Raw genomic sequence first — 17,626 nt, 5'->3', positions numbered from 1 at the left:
GTTTACTGGATTCCGCGCGCAACGTCAAAAAAATGAAGGAGAGCAGCGTGCTGCGCCATCGATGTCGTCTCCCGTGTTCATTCGCTGACACTATCACCGGAAGTAAGGAGGTTGGATTCGGAAGCGTGTTTGTTTTAGCAGGAAGTGCTGCTAAATTAAAAAACAAAGTGATCAACAAAGTGCCTTTCTTGTGAAATACTGCACATTGATAATTTTTTTACTTATAAAAAGGTAAACAACGATTTGCGCGATGGGTGTGTACGACCTGTGGTCCATTCTGGGGCCGGTTCGGGAGTCGGTGCCGTTGTACAGCCTCACCGGAATGACTCTGGCTGTGGACCTTAGCTTGTGGGTCTGCGAGGCCCAGCACGTCCAAGCAATGATGGGGAAAGTCACCAAACCTCACCTCCGGTAATATGTGCAGAGATTGCCAAATGCACATGTTTTTTTATTCAACTCTGGCACTGAGTCATAGGCATTTCCCTCCTGATCCTATTTCACATTATGTACCTGAAACAGCCGACCTTATTACTAATTTGCACTATATATGTGCACGATACATCAATCGGGCGACTTACTAATGGTCTGCTGTTTCAAAATGAAATCCCTTTTATGCAGAGGAACAACAACTCACTGCAATGAGAATTATGGATATTATTACTCTCTTTCAGGAATCTGTTTTTCAGAGTTTCCTCTCTCACACTGATGGGGGTAAAGCTAGTTTTTGTCCTGGAGGGAGAGGCCCCCAAACTCAAAGCAGAGACCATGAGCAAGAGGACAGACATGAGATTCGGGGGGTTCGACAAGTCAGCCCCTAAAAAACAAACTACAAAGACCACCAACAGGGGTCGCTTCAATGCTGTGCTGAGAGAGGTGGGTGGCTGGGATTATGTGCATCAGTCAGATCCAGTTGTTGAGAAGTCGTGGCATGTATCACCCTCATTGAATTAAAGCTGTGTGTGTCTTTCTGAGTGGCTGTGTGTGTAACTTCGTATCCATACAACATGTGTAGAGAGGCATAAGTAAGTATTATGTGTGTGTGTTTTTAAGAGATAATCTGTGTGTACCCACTACCCATCTCTCTCTTCCCTCCAGTGTGCAGAGATGCTGGACTGTCTGGGTGTCCCCTGGGTGACAGCGGCAGGGGAGGCCGAGGCCATGTGTGCCTTTCTGGATGCCCAGGGCCTGGTGGACGGCTGCATCACCAACGATGGGGACACTTTTCTCTACGGAGCGCAGACCGTCTACAGAAATTTCAACATGAACACCAAGGTAATGCGTTTGTTTATTTAAATTAGGTATGTTACATCTCATTTGTAAGGGGTGTGACACTGAAGAGAGAAGTATTCAAAATTATGATTTAGTTAATGAACCTCTAGTGGATTCATCCAATCTCTAAATGCTGTACTTGTAGGATTCTGTTTTCTGAATGTTCAAGAAAAGAATCCCTGCTGTATCATTCTTGCTGTTGTAGGATCCACAGGTGGATTGTTACAGGACTTCTAGGATGGAGACAGAGCTGCAGCTAGCCAGGGAGACACTCGTGGGTCTGGCCATCCTTCTGGGCTGTGATTACATTCCTAAGGTATAGGGGAAGGGGACTGCTAATGTCTAGATTGGCTTCTAGGGGTGAAAACACGCAAATATATACAGAATTTCTTTCTTGTTTTTGTTACTATGACATGTTTTGTTTTCTTACCACAAGGGTATACCAGGAGTTGGGAAAGAGCAAGCTCTAAAACTCATACAGACATTGAAAGGACAAACACTTTTACAAAGGTAAGAAACTAAAAATATAAAACATTCCTTTTTCTTTCACCCTCCAGCACACTGATTAAAAAGTGGAGAGACAAATAGAGAAACATAAACAGTCTGTAATCCAGTAGTTTTAACTAGGTCTTATGCAAACATGTACACTCCCATATGTATTTATTTGGACAGTGAAGCTATAACCTTTATTTTGGCTCAAAACTTTAGCATTTTGGATTTGAGATCAAATGTTTTATATGAGGCAACAATACAGAATGGTGATGATGAGGTCTTATGCAAACATGTATATGATATAACAGTCTATGCCTATCCTGTACCGTCTCCTCTTCCATGACAGATTCAGCCAGTGGAGGGAGGAGGGCGTGGTTGCGCCAGAGTGGGTCCTAAAGAAGGTCCCTCACTGCCATTTGTGTCGCCATCCTGGTGAGTTACTTTGGCCCTCCGTCAAACTCACTTTAGCCCCTTGTCCTGATAAGAAGTGTAAATCAGGAGGGTGGGTGGGGAGGGGTTTCCCGGGATGACGCGACTCGCATGTGGCTGATCAAGACCAACTAAAATACTGTGATGATGAAGGCACTTACATGTGAGACGCTTTAGTTTGCTAATACGTCTTCAGGATTGTAGCGCCAAAGTAAAGTTAGTGTACTTAGTCGAGATCAGTATTAAATGTCTCTGTATGGTTGATCAAAGGTATCTGCTATGATTATCTGGGGCTGTAGCCTATCAGTCCAGTCACCCTGAATTGACCTCTGATTTTGTCTGTCACTCCTTTTTCTGTTACTAACCATCTCCTAACTAACAAACTACTACCACTATGTTATGTTCTTCTCTATCACACTCTCTTCATTCTCTCTCTCTCTTTCTCATCATACTCTTTTATCTCTTTCTCCTTCTCTCTCAGGGTCAGCCAAGGCTCACGAGCGCAGTGGCTGTGTGTTGTGTGACAGCAAGCACTTCTGTGAGCCTCAAGACTATGACTACCAGTGTCCTTGTCAGTGGCACTGCTGTGAGCAGACACGACAGGCCTCTTCAACAGATGCCAGCATCAGGAAGTGAGACCCTGTTTGCACCAAATTCACTCATTCCTATAATATACACATTTATAGATTACAATATTGCTTATTGATTTTAATTGAAAGGGGGAACAAACATTTCTTGTTCCTTCACATATCTGAATATGGTGTTGATTTGTTTTCAGGAAAACACTGGCAAGTGATAAATTCCCTTTTACAGAGGTAAAGTAAATACAGTTATTATCTTAAGTTACGGAATCTGTGTAATATCATGGGTAAAGTATACAAGCCAAGATAAGGATGTCAATTCCTGTATGGACATTTTGCATTTCAGATCATAAATGAATTTCTGGTAGACAAAGACAAGCCTGTCCACAATTTCAAATGGAGGAAACCGAACATGCTATTAATGCAGGTAGTCATTCAAAAATGTACTTTGATTAAAATAAGTGATCATTCTTAACAGATGCAATTAATAAATCATGTATTACCTAATTTATCTGTTAGTCAAATAACTTGTAATATATTTTTTGGTGTTCTGTGATCCAGAACTTTGCGTACAATAAGATGGAGTGGCCTAAGCACTATACCAGTGAGAAGGTTCTGGTCCTGATGACGTACAATGAGCTGATGAACAGAAAACATGGAAGAGCGACGTCATCTCTGATAAAACCTCTACGGTACGGTCCCATTCACACTCCAATGGACTTCTCTGAGTGTAAAAATGGAAGTTACTTGCTGTGGCTATAAATGTTTCACAATATTACATATTAAATTGTATTTTAAAATCCTCCCTGTTAACAGTATATGGAAGCCAAGAGTAAGGAATGCAATCGCCAGCTTTGAAATCATCTGGAGTAAGCCAGGTCAGTTTGAACAATTGAAACAGTCCTTCCTATGAAGCCTTCCATTTTCAAAAAAGGTTATGTTTATGAATGAGGGGTCATTGCAGATGTTCCTTCTCTTTATATTATCAGCATTGCCCCCATTGTTATTGTTCTATGAGAGTTCTCGTGTTTTTTTGTATTGTACTCTCCAAGCCAACTGAAATCACAGTTTTCCAAACCTCTTATCACCATGTACCTGCTTGATGTACTGTATTCCTGTTATGACATCAGAGTTGCGTCAGTAAGGATTGGGGTGACAGTCTGTGTTGACCTATGCAGAGTCTCTTTAAACCTGGCCTTCTCTGCCTGTCTCCGTGTTGTCTGTTAGTGACTTGTTGTGAGGTGGGGTTCAGAGGGGGGTAGAGGTGACAGAACAGCCACAACACCATCAGGTGCTAAAATGGCTTCCTCCCAGGCTGGGAAAACTGTCATATCACACACTAACAACCTCATCTGATATTTCAGTCCTCTATGGGCCTGAGCTAACTACTGAAATACCATCCCCAAATCTGTATTATTATTATTATTTTGAGGGGGGTGGGGTTGGCATCTGTATGGTGATTCAGCAGACGATACATATTACACAAAAGAGTGGATCAAATTGTAATGTTTGAAATGTTTCACATCATATTTTTCGTCAGTAAAAAAAATGGTCATTTTGTTTCCTCCATGATATCCTCCCTGCAGATCACTATGTGTTTTCTGAGGACCACCCTGAGGACAGCCAGGACGAGGTGAGGACAGTGGAGGAAGAGGCTCTGTTCCGCCTGGCCTACCCACACGTGGTAGAGCGGTACCTCAAGGAGAAGGCTGAGAACAAGACCAAGAGTAAGGTCAACATATTATGGCTGGAGAACATAATGTATTCTGCTTACATTTAATTCAGATTAAATAATCTTATGTTATTGATATGAAAATACAATGAATGTTAATTTATTTTAAATGATTGACATTCTGATATGATATTGACTGACAATAACATATTGATATACTTTATTGACGTAAAATTATACCTAGTTTTTAAAACCGTATTCAGTGTATCCTTGGGGAGAAACGGGACGCCCCTAAACTTAACAGGCCCAACGACTGCTCACTACTTAGCTCAGACAGGGTGTGGATCAAAGGCGCCTGGAGCTTTGCGATGTTTTTCAGAGTCTCTCTTATAGGGCCTCTGACACCTGGACATGCAGAGTATGGCAGCTCCGCTCCCTCACATCAAGGCTTTGATGCACCAGAGGTCTGTCACACAGGAGCTGCTGTCACTTTAGACAGGTTGGGGCTGGCTCCCCCTGTAGCTCAGAGCTGTTGAGCAGGGGTTCCCACAGTAGACTGGGTAGCCCCAACCAAGGGTACTTGGACTTGAGGAGACACTGTTATGGTGTATCTAGCCATTTTGTCTCTTATATTTGATGTATTTTATTTTCAGAGAAGAAACCAAAGGGTAAGAAAGACAAGCCTTCGGATCACTGTGATGTTTCTGACCTCCTGGCCAAGATGTCTTTGCACAGTTCCACTGCTGACAACAACACCCAACAACCCTCTGCCGCGGCAGCAGCACTGACCATTACACCAAGTAACAACTCCGTGTTGGTCCTGGAGGGTCCAGGGTCAGAGTCTCCAAAAAAGCATCTGGATCCTGGTAAAGACCATCCCCGCTTAGAAGTACGTCTTGGAGCTCAGATACAGGAAGTGATGTCACCTCTGTCTTTCACTTCCTCTGGGAAGATTCCAGAAGCAGTGGCCTCCTCTCCGTCTGTTTCCATGGTAATGGATGCTCTTCACCTGAGTGACATTGACTGGGAGTCTCAGTCATTCACGTCCTCCCCACCCCCGCAGGCTGCTGGTGCTTGCACTGCCACTGACCCCAAGTCACTCCAAACCACAAATGATAGTGTCGAAGAAAGGATCACAAAACTGGGCCCCTCTACTGATCTCAGAGCAGCGGAAGCCATACCAGGGCCATGTTATGCAGAGTGTTCGCTGAGGGACAGGGTCCTAATGAGAAACACCTGCAAGTCTGTGAACATGGCGGACAATGATGATGTCACCACCATACACGTAAACTCCCAGTCAGCAGCACCCCTGGATTTAATTGATAATAACAACAGCGGCCCCAAGCCAATGGCACTGATACCCATTAAAAGCAGTAATGATTCCAAGCCATCAGAACAGCCGCTGGTGTGTGGCAAGAAAGCCACACTTGTTGATAAGGACCAGAGCATTGCATTGCCCCATAAGCCTCAACCTGCTCATCTCAGCTCAAAACCTATCTCATTGAACTCAACACAAACAGGCCCATTTACCTCAACACAAACAAGCCCAGTCACAGCAACACAAACACAAGGGGCTAAACAACATGGTGCCGGTGAACCAAAGCCTCCACAGAAGTACAGATTCGTAAAGAAGGCCATATCATCATCTTCCGCTCTGCCACAAAGGAGCCACTCTGAACCTAGCAACACACAGCCTGGTCAGGGTGACAGGAACACGAAGTCACATCAAGAAACCAAGAAGAGTGTGTGTGCCAGTGTGTGTTCATCGAGCGAGGACAGTGACACAGAGAACCAGTGTCGGGGAGGAGGGCAGAGCAGGGCCAAAGTCAAACCCAAAAGCAGGCCCAGGTGCCAATACCTCACAGACTACTCACTGAAACCCACCTCCAAACCCAGCACCTCTACAAAGGCAGCCTGGGACACCGTGACCGCCCAGCCCCTCAGGCCTAGAGCTGTGTCTGCCAGTATGGGTGAACAACCAATAATAGGCAGCTCTGTGTCTACCATAGGGAAGTGCCAGGATGTTCCTCCAATTAGAGTTGATGATGACATTGTGTTCATTCCAAGCCCCGTTTCCCCAGTGACTATGTCTGATGGTGATGACTCAGTGATTTGCAGCAAGAGCCCACTGCCATTGGCAGAGAGGGTGAAGCTGAAGTTCCTGAAATGAGTGATGTGATATACCAGAGGTGTTAGGACAGAAAAAAAGAAATACTATTTCCTAATATTATTATTTAATAGTATTCTATCAAAACTTTATCTTGTTTGTTCAGAAAGTGTATTTTTAACCTTTGATATTGGCCTTTCCTTTTGTCTTCTATGTACACAATTGTAGTTTTCTGCTGCTAAATCTTTAATGGACTTACAGTAGGGGATGGATAAATATTTTACTCAAGCAGTTAGGGAGAGGGTATGTAGAAATGCTCATATGTTCTGTGATAATGTTTTATTTTGATAAAACCCTATACTTTTCAACGTTTCTCAATGTTTTCCTGTATTTATTTTGAATATCCCACAGCTCTCATGTAATGATTGGACTACTAAGGTACTGATGCAAATGCGCAAAATGTAAAACAGAGTTTGGACAACAAGGCTCTCCAAATGGAAGAGACAATCATTTACCAAATAAAGGTACAATAACTTTTATATGTTCGTTTGCGCAAAAGTCGAGCTTTTGTAAGCGAATGAAAGTAGCATCACCGTCCTAATAACCACATAAACTTCCCGACGTGTTGCTTCCTATAGCAGGCAGAAGGGCGCAAAGGTTCTCGCCCGTCAGTGACCCACCAGCAGTAGAGCGCGGTTTTATGACCTGGCCCGTTTTGCTCCCCCTTGATCATTAGTGAGTCGTTACACACCTATTCAGACATGAAAGAGCTGCCAGGTTAGTGTGTCCTACCCAGCCCCGATGACAGCTGCATCCTCCTTGCTCGTGCGTATTGGCATGCATCGATTTCAGACAGCATGACTTTATTGGCTAGGCTAATTTGTTGATAATACTTCCTCCTAATGGACAAATATAAGTAATTTCTAAACATTTACTTAGTTATTCTCTGCAGATTTAGCTTCACGTTGCGTAAAAATGATATTTCTTTCAGGTTTCACTTTATATCTGTCATTGTCTACCTCACACAGACACAACATTAGCACCGTTATATACTTAACAAAAATGTAAACGCAACATGCAACAATTTCTACGATTTTACTGAGTTACAGTTCATATAAGGAAATCATAAATTAGGCCCTAATCTATGGATTTCAAATGACTAGAGAAGCTTAATGACTAGGCATAGGCCCACCCACTTGGGAGCCAGGCCCAGCCAATCAGAATAAGTACCCCAGAAAGGGGCTCTATTATATAGACAGAAATACTCCAGAAGTTTCATCAGCTGTCTGGGTGGCTGGTCTCAAACGATCCTGCAGGTGAAGGAGGTCCTGGGCTGGCGTGGTTACATGTGGTCTGTGGTTGTGAGGGCAGTTGGACATACTGCCAAATTCTCTAAAACAATGCTGGAGGCGGCTTTTGGTAGAGAAATTAACATTCTCTGGCAACAGCTCGAGTGGACATTCCTGCCGTCAGCATGCCAATTGCACGCTTCCTCAAAACTTGAGACATCTGTGGCATTGTGTTATGTGACAAAACTGCACATTTTAGAGTGGCCTTTTGTTGTCCGCAGCACAAGGTGCACCTGTGTAATGATCATGCTGTTTAATCAGTTTCTTGATATGCCACACCTGTCAAGTGGATGGATTATTTTGGCAAAGGAGAAATGTTCACTAAAAGGGATTGAAACAAATGTGTGCATAGAATTTTAGGGAAATAAGCCTTTTGTGCATTTGGAAAAATTCTGGGATCTTTTATTTCAGCTCATGAAACATGGGACCAACACTTGACATGTTGCCTTTATATTTTTGTTCAGTATAAAAAAAAGTATTTGTCTATTTATCTTCTAGATTTTGGAGTACACCTAGACACACGTTGCCCATCCTGTTAATGAGGTGTGAAAAGCCCAGATGTAACAATCTCCTTTCATTCCTTCATTAGAGAGATCACATCAAACTGATAATTGTTGTCGTGCCCATCTAAAGAGCTATTTCCCACAAAATAAAATCTAATTATTTTTCATTCTGTTACACATTATCCGTCTATTTCACCTTATTGGCACCTTGGTGACAACGAACGACGTCCTTCGGGAAAGTCACATTTTAGCACTTGAGTTTTCTTTGAACTTTCGCTTCAGCTGTGAACTCATAAACCACAGAGAGCTGCGTCCATATAAAACGGTTTCCCAAACCGCTTTTCAGAATTTGCTCTCCACGGAGCTGCCCGAATAGCCTATCATCGAGGTCACAGTATGGAGAACGTGTCTGAGGATATTGCTAACATGGATTGTGACATTGAAGTTGTTACCTCAAAAATGCTATCTGAATGGGATTGGAAGACGCAGGAAAGGGCTTTTGTGAACGGGCATGATTCTCTTGAATCCACATCACCAGAATCATCATTCGATTCAATGTGCTCTTCGCCCGAGATGTCCTCAAGCTCAACTGGGCATCAGAGCTTCGGAAATGTATCCTATGGCTTAACAGGCCACAGCCCAACCCCGTGCGCAACGTTGAAACAAACCAAACCGAAGATGTCGACCAAGAGACGCATGAAGGCGAGCGAGAGGGAGAAGATGCGAATGAGGAGCCTAGCAGAAGCTTTGCACCAGCTCCGCGACTACTTGCCTCCAGATTACAGTAAAAGGGGACAGCCTCTGACCAAAATTCAAACTCTCAAATACACCATTGAGTATATAAATGAACTTTCGGACATCCTCAACCACGCGTAATGATGTGCTTAAAGATGGCCACGTTTTAAATGATGCGTAACGGGGCCAAACTATTTGGTATTAGGTGTAGACCATTGTCAAAACTTTTGTGTTTGGAAAACTATTTTTGATTTGTTAATTTTGATATTGGTGCATTGTGGATGATAACTTAATTTCTCATATTGTATTTAGAATTGTTCTGCCCCCCATCTGATGTAAATAATTGTTATTCTGTGGGGACTTGACTTGACCATGTAATTTTCTTGTATGTGAATAGGCTATTCTTGTTTTACTTTATTGACATGAATTAAACAATAATTATAAACAAAATGTATGTTTGTGGCCAGATTAATGTTATTTTCTTTTAACTCTGTAATGTCCATCATCTTCATATACTATGGAGAGGTTTCAAACATATATTTGAGGTTAGTATTATGCCAATGTTGTCCTATATATTTGCAATGTTTTCGTCAAATGACACAGGCAAAACATAGGTCTGCATGACATACACTGACGATACAAAACATTAAGAACACCTGCTCTTTCCATGACATAAATGGAACAGGTGAATCCAGCGGAAAGTTATGATCACTTATTGATGTCACTTGATAAATCCACTTCAGTCAGTGTAGATGAATGGGGGGATACACGTTAAATAAGGCTTTTTAAGCCTTGAGACAATTGAGACATGGATTGTGTATGTGTGCCATTCAGAGGGTGAAGGGGAAAGACACAAAATGTAAGTGTCAAGTGTTTTGTGTCAAGAACTGCAACGCTGCTGAGTTTTTCATGCTCAATAGTTTCCTGTGTGTATCAACAATGGTCCGCCATCCAGCCAACTTGACACAACTGGGAAGCATTGGAGACAACATGGGCTAGCATCCCTGTGGAACGCTTTCGACACCTTGTAGAGTCCATGCCCCCAACGAATTGAGACTGCTATGAGGACAAAAGGGGGGGGGTGGGTGCAATTCAATGTTAGGAAGGTGTTCCTAATGTTTGTTATACTCAGTGTATATCTAATCTTTAGTCTTAGCTTTCTGTACATTTCATCAAACATTGGTTGGAAATATAAATGTTTCCTCTACCAATAACAAGATGCAAATTCCAAAGCGGGTATTACAAGAACAGTGGGTTTAGCCAATCAGAAAGCGATTCTATTTCCTGTGGGCGTGACTCTCGCTACAGCGTATTCTTGCCAAAAAATCTGAGCCTTAGATGTAATCGGTTCAGCTGATGACGCCATTTCAAATCGAAATATAGGGACAGGGTATAGATAATAATATTTGTAACATTTTTTTTGGCAAATCTTTTTATATTTTCTTTTTATTTAGAGTAAGTATCTCTATTTAGTTGTATTTCTGGACCTCAATAGTCTTCACAACCAGTAAGGTAAGCCATTGCTTCTGTATATTTTACAGCAACATCATTCTATTTATTAATTCTAGACCTCAGTATTTATCTAATATTTCCATCCAGATTTGAACAACCACTGCACCTATCTGTTTCGTTATAACTGTGATTCAGACAACCTTATCGACTGAACGATTATAGACATGAGAAAGGTAGCCGACTTTTTAATCAGCTTTTGTTGATAAATGGAGGATATTTCCCTGTTTATATCCTCACCAAAGCACCAAGTGATGTGAGCTTTCCACAGATGATGCTACTGTGCTTTTTGATTTTGTGAAGTCGTGCAGAAGGAACATTGTGCACTATTAAAATAAATAAATAAATAAAGGCTATATACATTTTTCAGTAGGAAGCAAAAATAAAACATAAACCTTCGCTTAATATTAGATTCTCATGGTCACAGTCTTGATGGTTGTCGGTGTAGGTTATGGCATTTGTAATCAGCTGCAGCTATGTTTAGTATATTTCCATGACGTTTGTCAGGACATAGCCTCCTAGGCAATGTCAGCTATTGCATGTAAACAATGACAACCAGTTATGTAGGCTATTGTTGGAAATAACACCATGTTTATTGACCCGTGGCAGTTATTTTGAGGGGTAATGAATTATAATAATTGAACTGCTAGTATTGAATTGAATGAGTTGCCTTTGACAAATGTTGTTTCCCTAGGTGTCCATAACGAGAAGTTAAATTGATATACAACCTTCTTATAGTATCTTAAGAATGCATTTTAATATATATATATATATATATATATATATATATATATATATATTATGTGTGTATGTGTGTAATTTAAGCTGGGCGCTCTCCAAATGAGATGGTGCTGAATAACTGATGATAACTCAACTGTAATTTTGATAGCTGGATATCATTTGTGTTTGCAAGATAGATTAACAGATTAATGAAAAATGTATAAAATATTGGGATGAATTTCCACACAAATAAATCAGAAACTCCATGATTATCAGATTTATATCTCCCACAATTGCCACAGTATATCACAAGCCTCTGGACAGAAAGACCCCATATCTTTCATCTTGCCTCCTTGAGGTAGATTCTAAAATGTCACCCCACAATGCAGTAGTGAGATTCCTCACTGTATGTTGGTGCAGGCTGTTCTGGAGCTCCAGGCATGTGGATTGTCCATCAGCAAGGTTGTGGTGTGTGTGTGTGTGTGCCCCCTGTCTTCTGCCCCATAGCCTACCCCATCCCCCTCTCATGCCTTTCCCCCACTCCAGCCTTGCAAGAGTGCAGGTGCTACATTTTACAATAGGCCCAGGCCTTGGCACTATAAATAATCTCTCACGACCGCCAGCTTTGGCCCCAGCTTCACTCCATGCAGCCACCGTGCCTAACTCCTAAAGCTCTCATTGGCTTAGGATTCACTCTCTCTGTGTTTGTTTGTGCATGCTCAGTCAGTCAATGCACAACTCTGCCCAGCCATAAACTGGCACTCTCTCTACGAATGTCCAGGTTTAGGTTTCAGCCATTGACTGCAAGGGATCACGACTGAAGTAGGGAACTTTCAAGCTCTTTACTCCCCCAAAGTCGATAAACACAAGCCTTAGTATGGATATCTAGATATCTAATAAACTTTAATCAAAGTCTTATTATTGGGGGTTTCTCTGCTATACTGAACATGGATCATGGTAACTCATCATGCCAGAAGTTTCCCAGAATGCTCTTGTGCTGTACTGTGTACTGTTGCTAATCAGTCCGCCTCTCCTCATCTTCAGATCTAAGAGAGAAGCTGACATTTGTCCACATCATGCTTGATTACCTTGTAGCTGTAGGCAACACTTAATTTATCTTTTCACTTATTTATTTAGTTTTAGTACTTTTAGTACAGTTTGTCCTTTTTTCTTCCTCCAGTGTCATCGTGATTTCTTCATTCACGGAAATCTGTTAGTTATAACTCTCAAATGTGACTTAGCAGACAGAAATATACAATAATGTGTCACGCATTGTTTTTTGCCTCTTTTATATTGTTATTTGGCTGATTCAAAGGTTCATTTACATAATTAAACAGGACGTTCTTGTGGTCTGTGTGTTGCTTCAAATATTTCATATTCCAACACATGTTCTGTCAAATTAAAAACCCAACAAAAATACAGTTTAGTACCATACAGTAAAATTTCCTTTGTAGTTATTTTTGTGGTAATAATTTTTTTAAGATGATGAAGAGGTATGTATTTAGCAAGCATGTATTTTCTATTTCCAACCTTTAGAAATTCTATTCCTCCCAACAACAGTGTTGTAACCACCGCTTCAGCTACAATATTTGAATTAGGAATGTGTGAGACTCCTGTAGGGTCTCTATTGTGTAGAAGCTTGTGTGGCCTATCGACATGTGACCTAATTTGAACATGTTAAAAGGCTGTCACTCTGAACAGACGGTAGATTACATGACAGCTTAAAGGCGATGACGTCCCCAAAGCGTTGTTGTACGATCGATTTACACACATTATCAAAATTACGATAGGTTGTATAATGTATAACATACCCAGAATGTATGGGGCATCTGTGTATTACATCCCGTGTGAGGAGGGGTCATAGGCTCAGCTCAAGGCTAAGCTTCCAGCTCAGGTTGAAATGTTGAACTTTACGCAAACCTAGATATACTGTACTGCTAGCCATGTCGTGATTATGCTCGTAAATTAACATCAGCTGTTCTAACTGTTATAACAACTGTCATGTCAATGTTATGACAGTCTTAAAGCTCTTTGAAGCAGTGTTTAAGACAATGTAACCAAATTTCCTTCAAAGAAGACTGTGGTATCATTGCTTTGTAATCCACTACATATGATGTCTTTCTTTCCTTGTGTTATCAGATGGACGCAGATACAGAGCAGGTGACGGACAACACAGAAACTTCCCAAGATGCATCTGAGGAGCCCATATCAGAAAACAAATCCAGGTCGGTCATGTGACTAGATCTTCTCAGACTGCTATTGATCAGTCATCATTACCATGTAGAATGTAACAATACAGTATGTCCCTTTCTTCATCTCTACAGGGGTCGTGGTGGGTTCAAAGGGCGTGGCCAGGGGTTCCGGATTGGTCGAGGAGGCATGCATGGTGGGCGGGGCCTGATGATGAAAGGATTTGGCCCACCCAGACGAGGCAGGGGGGATAGAGGACGGGGTGGGGACATGAATGGGTTTGGACCCATGAGGTAAGGAACTGATGCTTCTGTATGCATGGGATGGTATCAGTGTTGTGTCAAAGCCAGGGAGCTGAATGAATGACAGGTATTCACATGCTATTTCTGGAATACATTTTCACATTTCTATTGTTTTTCCCCAATGCGTCTTACTCACACCAAATGACTCATTCTCCCATGATGCCTCTATATGCCTGCAGGAGAGGGATGGGGAGGATGCGGCCGTACCCAGACATGAGGGGCAGGAGAGGAGGGAGGGTTGCTCTGATGGGGAGGGCCGGGCCTATGGGGAGGGGCGGTCTGATGGGGAGGGGCGGTCTGATGGGGAGGGGCAGTCCGATGGGGAGGGGCGGGCCTATGGGAAGGGGTGGTCCTATAGGGAGAGGCGGACCTATGGGCATGGGTCCTCCTCCACCCCCACCCATGCACCTGAGAGGCCCCTACCCACCAATGCACAGGTAAAGCCTGCCAGTATAGCCACATACGAGTCATTCAGTAGATAAGTTGTCATCCACAATGTTATCAAGAGTGTTCATCAGTTCATTATTGATAAACGATCATAAATCAAATCATATAATGTCCTTGGTGTTAGTTGGTGTTTTTAACTTGCTCTTGAAATCACTGAACCCTTCCCACCATAGACACGGCCCCCCTCCGCCTCCCCCCCTGGGCCACCCTGGTTTTAGAGGGCACCCCCCACACCCCAGAGGAAGGGGCATGTCCCCCGGACCCCCACGCCACTTCCACCCCAGGGGCCCCAGAGGGTAAGATGTTTATTAACATGTACATCAACCACTCACTCCATTCCTCCCTCCCTCCTTCTCTACAGCTCTGTTATAACACATACCGCTTGTCTCCTCTTTCTTCCCTATGCCCTCTAATTTCCCAAACTCTTTTTCTCAATTGATGTGAATCACATTTAATGCCTCTTCTTCGCGCTTAGCAATGGTACGGTTAATCAAATAGCATCAAATGGTGAATAACAATGGAAAAAAGGTTAAGGAAACATGAATAAATCCTCGTAAATCTTAAACCCTGCTCAAAGTTTTGGACCCACAGTTTTAAATAGTGCATGAAAGAGATTTGTGATCAACACAGTGAGTAGCTGAAAGGGGGAGACCCTCCAGTGCAGTGGAAGAGATGAGAGGGGGTACACACTGCTATCAGAGTGTACACCCTGGTGGCAGAGCACGAGAATCCAATGTGTGATCTTATCCTTTTACACAGCTACCACAATGGACCAGCTTCTCCTCCTCATCATCCCCCACCTGGCAGAGGCCAGAGGTGGCCAGGGCCCCCTGGTGGCCAACGGTTTTAACGCAGCCTGCCCTAAAATAATACAGTAACAGAGAGCTTTACAGTCTTTAGCAGGGAGCCTACTGGGCTGGGGTGGCTAAACTGAGCTAAGAGCACCTTAATATGTGTCATAAAAAGAAGACCCCTTTTTAAACATCCTTATGGAACACCCTGTAGCCAAATGTCTGGATATTGATATCGTATCCCAGAGGAGAAGATGTGAATCAACAAGTGGACACTTAAATGCCTCAGACCTTAACAGTACAAAAAGGCATTCTCACTTTCATTGTAACTTTTGTTATTAGAAAAAAATGTGCTCTTGGTATTAGGACAAAGTTGTATAGTATTGAGAGAATATAAATATGATTTTAAAAAAAAAGAGTCCCAAAGGGATGATAAGTGTTGATATTCAAATCCCTTAGGTGTCATGTGGTCTTGTGGTGGTCACTCTGTGAACCTTAATTAAGGAATATCTGACCCTAATAAAAAGAGAAATTACACATTGTGTGTGAGTGAGAAAGAAAAGAAGGTGAGAAAGAGAGAAAGAAAGAAAAAAGAAAGCAATGTGCAACAGCCCTCAAGCACCAGTTACTAGCACTAGTTTCTTACACCTTGGACCTCCCTAACTTTCCCTTTTGTTACATGGATATACTTTTGTATTACAACTTCACCAAGCAGTACACAACTACAGCAAAAGCTGTTTAGACTCACGCACATATTCTTACGTGAAAAGACAATATTTTTCATGTCAAGTATTCATGATTATTTTACGTGACATTTTTATATGATTAATGTGCAGCTATTTTAAGTTAATGCATATTGCTATTTGGACAATTCATGTTTGTGTTCAGCAATCTATATTGTGGAATGACTAAAGAACATAAATTAATACTATATTGAAATAATATAACAAATATATAGTATATATATACTAGCAGCATTTACAGTATATTTGAAAGCAAATTACAAAACAAGTAATTGCTTCAGTTTAGTCTAAGATACTTACTATTCAGTGTGTTAAGTTTTGAAGTGTTATCATACGTTATACTTACTGTAACTGACATAACTTTGTGGATTTGTGGATGTACTTTTGGAAAACAGTAACAACTATGACGTAGTCGTGAAGGAAAAAAATAAAAGTAAAACTTAACTGAACTGCTCTTTTTATTGTTTTTTTAAAGTCCAAGTCTGAGAGTCAACTTGACACAACATGACTGTAATTTAATAAAGAGAATGGACAACAATGTTATTATACTATAAAGTTACACAGTGGCTACACTGCTGTTGTTATGGTAATGGTACCACTCAGACAATTGCTGAATTATCACTGAAACACAAACAGCACATTATGAATGAATTTGCTTGAATCAGTTTTAATGCAATTGATATTTTTGCTGCACACATACACATATATAATGCAACACTGATGCATACCTTGACATGAATGTAAGGTCACATTGTCATATTTGCTAAGATGAAGTTGGAGGACCAAGAACTCTTATGGGAAAGTCTTAACTGTAAAAGTGAAAATGGGTCAGGAGAGTTTGGAAATGATCACACAGAAAGAAAAATATTTTATAGTCACGCTGAGGGCTGAAAGCTACAATAATGCACACCATAAATGACTTGAGAAAGCAGTGCAACTATGCAGTAATGTTATTCCGAAGAGCACTATATGCAGTAGAAATGCCTTTGACACATGGAACACTCTGAATGAGCCAGCAAACCCGACCAGGTGAGATTTGACCAATGGACATTCCACTCTAGAAATGTACCGTACTGAAATGTTTCCTCCGTCTCAATAACAACTCCCAGACAGAATTCCAATGGTAGTCTGTTTAAAAGGAGGACATTATCCCCCATAGGAGTTGTAATCGGCCAAATTCACAATGTAGAACATGCTTTAGTCTCTACCATAGATCCCAGAGGAGGACAAAGGATTGAGTGACACAAGCACATCCCACTGTTCTATATCTTTGATAAACATTTGACATAAAATATTTGTTCTCTCTTGATTGTCATTAGTTCAAATCTACCCCAGTCTGTTGCAGTTGCATGTAAAGGTGCAACACCGACCTCATACATGCAGTACACTTGAAATTCAAATGAGATCAAGCACAGTTTATTATCAGCATATTGTTATCTAATAAACACTGTTTTACTGGCTACAGTTTGGTGCCACCCTTCGAGTCATTAAAGATGATAGATATTACAAATAAATTGAATAATCCAGTCGTTATGGATTTATGCTGACTTTGTAGTTTTTACATGATAAAATGCCTAGATACAATGCAGAGGTAATGTAGACAGTTATGGAAAAGTAATGAATATATGCAATCATATGGATAGACATTTATTATTAATGAACAGTACATAATGCTGACTAAACAAGCATATGGCATTAATTCTGAAAAGCAGAAAAAGTGCATACTCAATGAGTCATGTAGACACAGAGCAGGACCGCGCAGCACCTAATCCAGTACACACACAACA

General features: G+C 41.6%; 4 protein-coding genes across 5 annotated transcripts; all 4 read left to right on the top strand.

Annotated features, from left to right (window-relative positions):
• Positions 1-44: 44 nt before the first annotated feature.
• gen1 (GEN1 Holliday junction 5' flap endonuclease) lies at positions 45-6,922 on the top strand. Of its 2 annotated transcripts, none has more exons than XM_029744865.1 (13): positions 45-411; positions 687-873; positions 1,096-1,272; positions 1,475-1,585; positions 1,706-1,779; positions 2,108-2,193; positions 2,672-2,822; positions 2,969-3,005; positions 3,118-3,198; positions 3,333-3,463; positions 3,588-3,649; positions 4,358-4,498; positions 5,097-6,922. In XM_029744865.1, exons 1-13 carry the CDS (start codon positions 251-253, stop codon positions 6,611-6,613), a joined length of 2,916 nt encoding a protein of 971 aa, XP_029600725.1. In that variant the 5' UTR covers positions 45-250; the 3' UTR covers positions 6,614-6,922. The 2 variants fall into 2 exon arrangements, with proteins under 2 accessions (XP_029600725.1, XP_029600676.1); XM_029744816.1 differs by having other exon boundaries at positions 672-873.
• A 1,455-nt stretch (positions 6,923-8,377) lies between these two features.
• On the top strand, positions 8,378-9,587 carry msgn1 (mesogenin 1). The gene has a single exon (XM_029765010.1). The coding sequence runs from the start codon at positions 8,799-8,801 to the stop codon at positions 9,276-9,278; it is 480 nt and encodes a 159-aa protein (XP_029620870.1). The 5' UTR covers positions 8,378-8,798; the 3' UTR covers positions 9,279-9,587.
• A 795-nt stretch (positions 9,588-10,382) lies between these two features.
• On the top strand, positions 10,383-14,216 carry LOC115207487 (rRNA 2'-O-methyltransferase fibrillarin-like). Its single transcript, XM_029775027.1, has 5 exons — positions 10,383-10,649; positions 13,506-13,591; positions 13,691-13,849; positions 14,038-14,153; positions 14,203-14,216. Exons 2-5 carry the CDS (start codon positions 13,506-13,508, stop codon positions 14,214-14,216), a joined length of 375 nt encoding a protein of 124 aa, XP_029630887.1. The 5' UTR covers positions 10,383-10,649.
• Positions 14,211-16,288, top strand: LOC115183343 (splicing factor 3B subunit 4). The gene is made up of 3 exons (XM_029744685.1): positions 14,211-14,295; positions 14,479-14,601; positions 15,065-16,288. Exons 1-3 carry the CDS (start codon positions 14,231-14,233, stop codon positions 15,153-15,155), a joined length of 279 nt encoding a protein of 92 aa, XP_029600545.1. The 5' UTR covers positions 14,211-14,230; the 3' UTR covers positions 15,156-16,288.
• The last annotated feature ends 1,338 nt before the right edge of the window (positions 16,289-17,626 follow it).

Source organism: Salmo trutta, chromosome 1, assembly GCF_901001165.1.
Source record: "Salmo trutta chromosome 1, fSalTru1.1, whole genome shotgun sequence".
Lineage (NCBI taxonomy): Eukaryota > Metazoa > Chordata > Actinopteri > Salmoniformes > Salmonidae > Salmo > Salmo trutta.
The sequence above is the reverse complement of the archived record's forward strand: the minus strand, read 5'-3'. Positions and strand labels throughout refer to the sequence as shown.